The sequence below is a fragment of the Nilaparvata lugens genome, chromosome X (genome assembly GCF_014356525.2).
Source record: "Nilaparvata lugens isolate BPH chromosome X, ASM1435652v1, whole genome shotgun sequence".
NCBI lineage: Eukaryota > Metazoa > Arthropoda > Insecta > Hemiptera > Delphacidae > Nilaparvata > Nilaparvata lugens.
In genome coordinates, this window is record NC_052518.1 from 28,518,462 (window position 1) to 28,529,688 (window position 11,227).

General features: G+C 35.2%; 1 protein-coding gene across 1 annotated transcript; it reads left to right on the plus strand.

Annotated features, from left to right (window-relative positions):
- Positions 1 to 701: 701 nt before the first annotated feature.
- On the plus strand, positions 702 to 10,511 carry LOC120354537. Its single transcript, XM_039441873.1, has 3 exons — positions 702 to 1,151; positions 2,293 to 2,583; positions 10,179 to 10,511. Exons 1-3 carry the CDS (start codon positions 780 to 782, stop codon positions 10,509 to 10,511), a joined length of 996 nt encoding a protein of 331 aa, XP_039297807.1. The 5' UTR covers positions 702 to 779.
- The last annotated feature ends 716 nt before the right edge of the window (positions 10,512 to 11,227 follow it).

Genomic DNA, 11,227 nt, shown 5'->3' on the forward strand with positions numbered 1-11,227 from the left:
CATGAGAAATCATATCTGCAATGTGTATATTGCAAATATAGCCTATTATTGAAAATCCTTATGAAAAAGTGATACATGTTCCATTTTGTATATATAAAAAGATGAGCTATAATGGAAAAGAAATGACAAATGATGAAAAAGAAGATGCTGTGGGAAAACAAGCTGGATATTGTACAATATGCACTCTGTTGTAATTGAGATATTAGTGATTCCTAAGCGCATTGTAGTAGTATCAGGAAAGAAGTAAGTTCTGAAAAATCATGATTAGAAAAATAAAGAATTGTATCATACTTACATGCAATGAATGATGTGCTGTACTGTCTCTCTCTCTGCTAGTCTCTCAGACTAGTTCTTCATACGTCTTTCCTCCTCGAAGACTGGAGTGATTATGCAGTCTTGAACTCTGTGAAATCAACAAACATAATGAAAATCACAATAATATTGAGAAGAAATTTAGCAAGTCAACATGTGATGTTAATTATGAAAATTAATGAGGAGATTACATTGATCTCACATTCGAAATATTGTTATTCGAGATATGTAAAAGTGAGAATTCGAGTGCATTGTGAGAATTTGATATTTTTTCTCTGAATGCACCTTGCTGCACGTGTAAGAATGCATTTGTATGTCAAGGATGTGACAAGCGGGAAAATGCACTATCTCTCACTCATCCTAAAACAGAGAGAGAGAGGAACGAATGAGTATATAAGCGGCGGTTATTGGAATTGCCAGCTTCATTCGAGCACTAGTCACGTTTCGCACATATCCTCACTATCATCATGGAGTCGTCATCCACACGTGAGCAGTACATCCTTCCGGATACACCTCCTCAACAAGAGCCATCATTCCCATCTTACTGGGCAGCGCAAGCTGCGCGGAAGAAGAAGATTCCTTCTACCAGTGCTGCTCCCCCTGCTGCTGTCGCTGCTGCATCCGACTCCAAGGAGTCGCCGCTGAAGAGACGTGGAGTCTTTGTGGAGAGAGGGATGAGCAGCGATGAGTTCATTATACCAGACACACCACCATCTCATCTGGGATGGGCACCGAAGCGTGTACCACTAACAACGATTACCACCAACAGGCAGCAGGGGAAGAGAAAGCTGCAATTTCTGGAGGAGGAAGAGGAGGAAACCAACTTCGTACCCTCAAAGGTTAGTTATTTCAAATATTATTAACATGTAATGTGAACAGATAATTTTAAATCTTTATATGTTGTCATCCAAAAGCTTGCTACTAAAAAGCTTGCTAGTATCTGATAAATTTCTTACTGAGAAAAACTACTTCATTTAAACTTACTTCATTTGAATTGAGCATAAATTGTTTTATGAAATCAAGAAATATAATTATTTGAAGTGATTAGGTTGAATGCATGCTACTATCTAATAAATACTTTAGTGAGAAAAAAACTAATTTCCAATAGATGTCTTTGTATTACATGCATGCACAATGTGATATTAAATGATTAGAGTTCAGTTAAGATGTGTATATTATAATGAATACTTTTTGAAATTGAACTGATCAAGCTTACTAGTTGATTAGAGTTCAGTCAAAAAATTGAATAAGATGAATATTTTGATTTCATTATTATGATGCTTACATATTATTTGCACTAATCATGCATTTTTTGCTATAATATTGAAGCGATGTGTTAAGAAAATTACTGATTTAGTTGATAGTTATATTGTGATATTGAATGATTAGAGTTCAGTTAAGATGTGTATATTATAATGAATACTTTTTGAAATTGAACTGATCAAGCTTACTAGTTGATTAGAGTTCAGTCAAAAAATTGAATAAGATGAATATTTTGATTTCATTATTATGATGCTTACATATTATTTGCACTAATCATGCATCTTTTGCTATAATATTGAAGCGATGTGTTAAGAAAATTACTGATTCAGTTGATAGTTATTTGTTGCAATGAAAGAGTTTGCTTATTAATTTGATGTATGCATCACTATTGGATTCTGCAAGAAATATTATTTCAATAACTGATATTACTCACTTTGTGTAGAGAATGTCTTGTCAATCTGATGATATCAAGTTGAGATTATGACAATAATCTGTTGATCACAAGTAGTCTGATGTAGAGAATGTCTTGTCAATCTGATGATATCAAGTTGAGATTACGACAATAATCTGTTGATCACAAGTAGTCTGATGTAGAGAATGTCTTGTCAATCTGATGATATCAAGTTGAGATTATGACAATAATCTGTTGATCACAAGTAGTTGATAATCTGAAACAAATTATAATAAAGTTACTAATCATAGATTTTCATTTAACAGAAACGTATGTCTGAGAACACCTCCATGGCTCCGTTACTAGAGGAGGCAGCCGCGCGGGATGATGATGATGATGATGAGGACTTCATCGCACTCATCAATAAGCCATCACCAAAACCGTGGATGCCTCTCCGCGAGCTGGCGGAGGATGTTCCACATACTATCATCTCCGTGCGGGAGGAAACGAACCATCATGGCAGACGAATTATTTTGAAAATTAATATCGCTTCTATGAAGAAAATCTCTGAGGTATACCTGCCTCAGAGATTTTCTTCAATAATTTCACCTTTTAAAGTTGTTAAATTTAATTCTAAGTGTAAAAATTTAGGAATAGTAGTGAAGCATATAACCGCTACATGGAGCGACATTAGGATTGTTAAAATGTAACAATCTTATTCTCATAGCATGTAGCGGATATATGCTTCACAAGTAGTATATAATGTAAATATTGTAGTGTTTGATAATAAATTGTAATATTGTTTTTAAAAAAAAAATTGTTCTTAATTCTCACCTGTCAAAGAAGATGTAGAATAGTACACTGTTCACGCAAGAATAGATCCTCTTGTAGCTGAACACTCAATGAATGTAGAATAGTAATGCTCTTGTACAGTCATTGAGTGTTCGCTCACAAGAGAAGCTATTTTATAGTTGCTGCTGCGCGCGCACGCGCATGCACCACATGCCGGGCTTGACCTTGTTGCGAGATTCTCCTCCATCTGTTTGCGCTATACACTCACTATAGATATTGCAATCTATTTTTATCAGTATGCTTACAACACTTGAATGGAGAAGTTGTGCAATAAAGATAATCGTATGGAGAGTTTTATTTGTTCTTCTCTTTATAATATGTTGTGTGAATATGCTATTACTTTTCCATATTGCTTTGAAAAAATATGATTCAATGCAAAATGATAGTAAGAGAATATTGGAATCTATACAAAATGTACGAAATAAGATTAGGGATTTGGAAACACCTCAATTGATGCAGGAATCACTGCTAGTAAGAAATCATACATTATCTTATATCAAATCATGTGTCAATTCATCAGATGCTTCTCTCGATGTTAGTCTGAGACATTGGTATAGATTTATGATTGATGAACGTTCAATTCTTTGCAATTTCTACAAAACTTACAACATACTTAACAAGTGTGTTAATAAGACACATCATGATGATAGAAAATTGTATTCCCTATTGATTAAAACATACCAACTTTGTAGTAATATATAAAGCACATAGTGAGACAATTTCTTTGTCTCTCGATTGAGGTTAAGTGTTTGATTAATTAACCTCAGTCAATGTTCAACTATTGAGTTGAAAGGTAATGAAAAATGGTATGTAGAAGAAAGTTATCTTCTAGGAAAACAAGGTAAAGGAATCTTGAGTTCGGCTAGCAAAATTGTCAAAGGTATAGCGGGTACTGCGGGGGACATTACATCAACTATTATAAATAAATTAATAAACGCATCACCTGAAATTCACCTCCCGGGGGGCTGCCAGTGGTGTGGCCCTGGCACCAAGGTTAATGAAAGGTTAAAGAGGGGGGATCAAGGTATAAATTCATTAGATAGAGCCTGTAAGTTACATGATATAGCATACACTCAAAATAGTGATAATAAGTCGCGAGCGATTGCAGACAGAGCTCTTGCAAACACAGCATGGGAAATATTCAAGAATCCAAAATCATCTCTAAGTGAAAGAGCACTTAGTTATCTTGTAACAAACGTGATGAAAGCTAAAGCAGCGTTTGGCGGTGGATTGAGAAAGAAGAAGAAGAAGAAGAAGAGCACAAGTGTTGGGAAAACTCATAGCAGCTCGATAAGGAAAAAAGCTATTGCTCAGTTGAAACAGCATATTGCAGGTAGAGGTTACTATTTGAAACCGTACCCTCCAATCTCGAGTGGTGGTCGTATTTTGATTGGGCCCAACCCCACATCCTCCTCACCATATGGTGTAAGTTTATTCCCAAAGAAAAAGAAGAGTTAAAAAACGTAGAAAGACAAAGAAGGTGAAAAAATGAATATCGATGGTGAATTGTCCAATCACGATCTAATAAAATGGTGTAAATTATTACAAATTCCCCTACGAGGTGTATACATGATAGATACATTACCTAATAAAATTCTAAAAAATGAGAATTGTATTGTTAATTTAGACACTCAATCCGGACATGGTACACACTGGGTTGGTTATAAGAAACGAGGATCAAATGTTTACTATTTTGATCCAATTGGTAATTTACAACCACCTTATGAATTGAATAAATATTGGAAAAAAGTAACAGGTGTAAATATTTTTTACAATGTTGAGCACATGCAACCATTACATACAAATATATGTGGACACCTTATGCTCTTGTTTTTTGCGAACCAGTTGTAATCCAGCATTTGTACCGAAAACATATAAGATGGTTGTTATTACATTACGATCTAGATCAAGTGATCTCTATGAACATTTACAAGAAATTCTCGATTTGGATAAAAATAAAGAATGGGAAATTGGATTGATTAATTTCTGTACTTACAATAGCATTGCAAATGTTATAAAAGGTAAAAATTCTACCTTCAAATATGGTGATAAATTAATTGATCCTGATACGGGCGCATATGAAGTTGATGACATTATATTAGCTTTAAAGAGTAAATTGAATAGTGACGAAAAGAAACTTAATATAAGAGCTAACACGAATACTATGAAGCTCGAAATTCGTTCTGATAAGCCTATTGACTTTACATCATCTACTTCAATAGGAAAAATGCTTGGTTTTGATAATGTTATATTACAACCGAATAAATGGTATTATTCTCAGCATTTAGTTAGCAGAACAAATATTAACTCTATTGTAGTTGAGTGCAATATAGCGTGTGGGAGTTACTCCGATGGCAAACAGAAACATATTATATACAAGTTCTCACCTAGAGTACCTAGCGGGTATTTGATAAATGAAACGCCTAATCCGATAATCTATATGCCTTTAAACACACATAGAATTCAAAGCATTAATGTAAAGGTAACCGATCAAGAAGGATCGTTTATTGATTTCCGAGGAGATATAATTACAATTAGACTTCACATTTGTGAAAAACAAAGAACTTGAAATGGGATTCCTCGTTTTCAAACCTCGCACTAGCATTTGCTCACAGAAGCTCATTAGAGACTCGAACATGATAGAGTCAACACCTAAAAAGCTACGTGCTATATCAGCGAAAAGCGCGAGAATATTGGAAAAGTTGGGATTTATAGTAGATTGGCGTCATGTACGGCGCAGCAATTAGTGAAATTCTCGATGTTGAATCTCAACTCGAGGTCTATAATGATATTACTAAATTTCAGTTCCATACTCATACAGTATATTCGGGTCAAGAAATTAAACCCTCAGATGAAGCTCGCATCCATGTGGCTTCTATGGATCAGTACAGCCTTCCATGCAAATCATTTATATTTATTGAGGGGGAGGTGAAGTGTACAAAACCAGCTGCGAAGGCTGGGGATGCTCCGATAGAAGCTAAGTATATATTATCCAGTAACCTCATTGGAAATCTCTTTGATGAAATTCGATATGAATTGGCTGGGCAACAAATTTCTAAATCAAGACTAATTGGATTAACATCAACAATTAAAGCTATACTAGTGAAAAATATGTTTGATAAGAACACATATCACTTGGCCGGGTTTGACAGAGCAGGATATACACTGAAAGATAATAAGTTTACATTCTGTGTACCTCTTAAATTAGTTTTACCATTTTTTGAAGACTATCAAAGAATAATTTTAAACTTGAAACAAGAACTTGTATTATTAAGATCGCCAACAGATCTCAATTGCATCGAGTCTACAGAAGCAACAAACGTTAATATAAAAATAACGAAGCTTCAATGGAGAATTCCCTATATTACTTTAGAAGATCATGTGAGGTTGAAATTTTTGAGATTGCTCGATGCTGATACACCGCTGAAGCTGAGCTTTCGTCATTGGGAGATTTCAGAATTACCAAATTTACAAAATAGCACTGTTCATTCTTGGGCAGTAAAAACCGCATCCCATCTCGACACACCAAAGTATGTTGTTTTAGCGTTTCAAACAGATCGTAAGAATAAAATTAATAAATCAATCTCGGAATTTGATAGTTGTAATCTTCAAAATGCAAAGGTCTACTTGAACTCTGACTATTTTCCTTATGAAAACCTCCTTGGTAAACAAGAATTGATGTACCGTATGTTTTTGGATTTTCCCTCGGCGTACTATAACCATAGTATCAATACTGAGCTTGGAACAGAGATTGATTTTGACACATTTTGTACTAAAACACCCCTGATTGTAATTGACTGTTCACATCAATCTTCTCATTTGAAATCCTCCACAGATATTAGAATAGATATGGAATTTAAGGAAGCTGTACCTCCAAATACTTCCGCTTATTGCATTTTAATCAGTGATCGTATCATGGAGTACACTCCTCTTACTTCCATGGTGAAGGAAGTTCAGTAATTTCTTGATAGAGCACAAGTTATATAAGTATTGCATTTTTCAAATTTTACTCATTTGAGGTTTTAGCTTTGATCGGTTAACATCTAGAATGTCTTCTAATTCTGAGAAGAAAACATGCTCTATCGGGATACAGTGCGATCTTGATAAGGAAGACAGCATCTACTATGACTCAAGATGTAGTACACCTATAATGTCTTCTAATTCTGAGAAGAAAACACAATCTATTGACACACAGTGTGATCTTGACACCGAACAAGACTTCTTCTACTATCACTCAAGATGTAGTACACCTAAACCACAGGAGGAGAATGGAGGAGGAGGAGGAGGAGGAGGAGAAGGAGGAGGACAAAGGAGGACAAAGGAGGAGGAGGACAAAACAGCACAAGAGGAGGAATCCTCCTGTAAAAAATTTGCAACAGTCAACATGCATTGGTTCAAGGGAACTTCTAATCAAATTATCGTGAAAGAAATCGGAATCGTAGATCAGGTAAATAGCTTTGTTGTGTTACATTTCAAGTCGCCATTTGCAAAGTCGGAATTGAATGCTAAATTGCATAAGCAAGTAACATGGGCAGAGAGCAATTATCACAAAATACGCTGGGAAGATGGTAATTTTATTTATACAGACGAATTATTGATATCTTATCTTGAAGGATATGATAAAATCTACACAAAAGGTACAGAGAAAGCTAAGTTTCTTAGAAGGTTACACAAAAACGTATGTTGTTTACCGGATGAAATTGAGAAACCAAATTTTAACTACTTTACAAGTTCTTGGTGTTATAATGCCTGTGAAATTCATCATCGCAATCCGCACGGTCGATGTGCCCTCTTCGCGGCGGTTCATTACAATACTTTGATAATGAAAAATATGGACTCATCTCCAAATTTCATGTGCGAAAACAATAGAATGCTTAGCATGAAAAAATGTCAATTCTATTCAAATACAGAAAAGAAAAACTTTGCAAGATATGGCTTTTTCTATAATGGACAAGAAATTCAATGTGTTTATTGTACGCAAGCATTGAAATATCATACTGCTCGTGTATGTTGCATTGGAGGGAAGGCACAGGAACCGTTTAATTTCTCTATATTAGTACCGACATATGTATAGTTTCTTCATTTGCTCATCATGGACCCGTGCAAGTGGATGCAAGCTGATAGTGAATTGGAAATGAGGTTAGAACAGTGTATTGATTGGTATGATGCCTGTGAAATTGCAATTAAACATTCAACTCATGAAAATCATCATTTGGTGAAACAACTAAAAGACATTTTCTTAAACACAGTGAATTTGAACGATATAAATGATTATCTATGCTATTACAGACCCCATAAACTGTCTGTTAGTAAACTAATAAAAATTGAAGAGGAAGTGATGAACAATTGTAGTGAATTGTGTAAATACATTTCTAGTGTATACTCGATTGTTTTCATTTTCCATTGCACCTGCAATGTCTAGGTTTAATCGTTCAGTATTGCTTTGTTAGTTGAGCTGTAAAGATCTCACATGCGTTGAAGCTCAATGCTATAAGTGTGCAGATACAAGTAGTTTCTTATCACGTTTCACCTGTACATACACTCAACTGAAAAATATGGTTGATTGTTATAGCTTTTCAAAGTTCAAGAAACTATCTCGTCTCTTGATGACAATTTCATTCAATGAATTTGATCTAATTGCAAAGAATATTAAATTTTCAATGGGTGATGAGGTGAGTGATCTTGCATTAACAAAAACAGAAAATCTTCACTTTCCAATTCTATCTGAAATTTTTGAATTACTGGATGCATTAGAAACCGGTCATTTCCATTATGGTTGTTCAAATAATGATGAATCATTAGCTATTGTTAATAATTCTAATGATCTCTGGAAATGCTTATATGACATTGCCAATAAAAAATGTAAAAGATCATAGTTCACTCTCTAGAGAGTTTAAAGATACATGTGTATTTGGATATACAAGTTCATTCTATGCATTAATTATGATTGAGGAAACATTAAAAATATAACGTTCGTTGTGTGTACAACCTGTTGTCAAGAACATGTTTCAGTTAAATCTGAGAGTAAGATATTCATTTCACAAGAAGTTCGTTTCACTTGAATCTGTCAGTAGATTGCCTCTCTCTCTCACATATCCCTCTCTCTACTATTAATCATCAAATAGACCATGACTAAATGTAATTGAGCATGACTGAATGTAATTAGCCATGACTATATTAACTAGAGCATGACAAGAGAGAGAGAGAGAGTATCATCTTCCTCTCCTTCTTCTTCTCCTTCTTCTTCCCCTTCTTCTTCTCCTTCTTCTTCCTCTTCTTCTAGAGAGAGAGAGAGAGAGCATCTTCTCCTTCTAAGGGGGCGGTGGTGGTGGCAGGAGAGGTGCGGCAGGAGCAGGGGAGGTTGTGGGAAGGTAGGATAGGTGCGGGGGGAGGGGGGAGGGGGGGAAAAGTCATAAAAAAGCTTCCTGGTATCCGGGTTTTCCATCTACTTTGGATCGCAGGCAATGATTCAAAAGCAATTGAAACAGGATCTATTAATATATCTCGATTTTTATGTTTGTGAGATTACTCTGTGTTGATAATTTTCCATTTTTCCCAGTGTATCCCCCCACAGTAACCATTGAATCATAGGTTTCGAATACATTTTTATAAAAAAAGACGAAAATCAAGAATGTTGATATATTTTTGCTGACATATAGACCAAATTGAACAGACATTTAACTTAAAATTAGTTGAAAAATACATATTACATTGATATTGATATACAAGTATTAGTTTTCTGTAAATTATGACGCATTTCAAGTTGCACAAGTGAGCTACTTTCAGTAAATCACCTCCTCTTTGAAAATACTTGGACCATTTTATACTTAATCCTTCCTTTTTTCATATAGCTAGGAATAAATTTCCTACAGTTTTAAAACAAACTACAGTATCCAGCAAGATTGGCACTGTGTTGGTATCACTCATATTTTACCTGAATAATAAATCAGATTTATTTTTAATTAGTGCCTGAAAAGTCTCTATCATAACCATCATTTGAAAATTCACTTTGCTTCTGACCGCATTCGAACAAATATTAAGCAGTAGCATCCTCAGTGTGTTTATTGGCAAAACTCTCTGTGAATTTCATCCTTGTTTCATTGTCAGCAGTGTCGGATTCTTCAGAACTATAATTTATTATACTACATGGAATCTTGTTGCTTAGATGTGTTCGTCTTCATCCTGACCTCTGTCAGAAATGAATTTGAATGAGAAAATTACTGACCAGAACAGCCCAGTTATAAAACAAATAAATGATGAAAAATATAAAATGGCCAACTGCGGAACCTCTTGGGTTGTATGTCATGTTCTCTATACTTCTGGTTTTGCTAATTTCTAAATCGTGATTTCCATCAATCAGCTCATCCATGAGGCAAAGAAGGTGGAGAGTCATAACCGTGAACTACAAGCTGAGCTTCACAGCGAATCAGCATCAGCAGAGTCCAGTTCCGTTGCCAAGTTGGTGGCCGTAGCCTTTGCAGTGACGGCACCCTTCATCATACTATTTTGCATAGTGACTGGTGTCACTCGACGCTCCTTCTGCAACTACCTGCTGGCGAGACGACGTTGTGCCGATTCCCAAGACGATGGCCTGCCTCTGAGCGAGGTGACGCTCACTACACCGACAACAACCGAGGCGCCAGTACCGGAGGTGGCGATCCGCTTTGCCAAGCCTGGCAAGGTTGCCGGCTAGATGGCAATCTACATGCTCCAGCCTGGTGTGTGTTGGGGCCTGGGTACGGAAATTCCAAGTGGGAGTAGGGGAGTGTGTGTTCGTCATCTGTTTGGTAATATTGAACTATTCATTTTTATTGATATGGTTATATTGGACTTATTTTAATGGACTCTTGTTTTATTGGTATATATTGGACTCATATTTCATTGATTATAATGGTACTTCTTTTCTTTATTATTGTGTTTGTCTAATTATTTTTTCTTTGCATGATATTTTCAGCTTATCTTACTTATGACAAAAGTGCTAGTGCCAAAAGATATTCTATGAACTTTCGTAATTGTGCACTATGAACGCCTTTTGGACTTGAGTTGTTTTGTTGTATTTTCTAATTATTAACGTTCTCGTTGATTAATAACTACTCAACTTTTTGGGGATTTGATTTCTTTGCATTTTATCATCGTTACATTACTATTTTGATTTATTTTATTTATTCATGATATCATTGCATAAAGTGAGGAAACAGACCTTGCTCTATGCTATAAGCGCACACATTTGGTGGTGCTTTTTGATCATTAATCTTTTTTTCATCTTTAATTTATTGATTTATTTGCTTTATGTACACTATAAGCACGCACATTTGGTGGTGCTTTTGAATCTTTTTTAATGTTCATTGCTTATTTGCCTTTGTTCACGTAACTATTTCATACTGTGTTTCCTTGTATCTTTGCTATTAT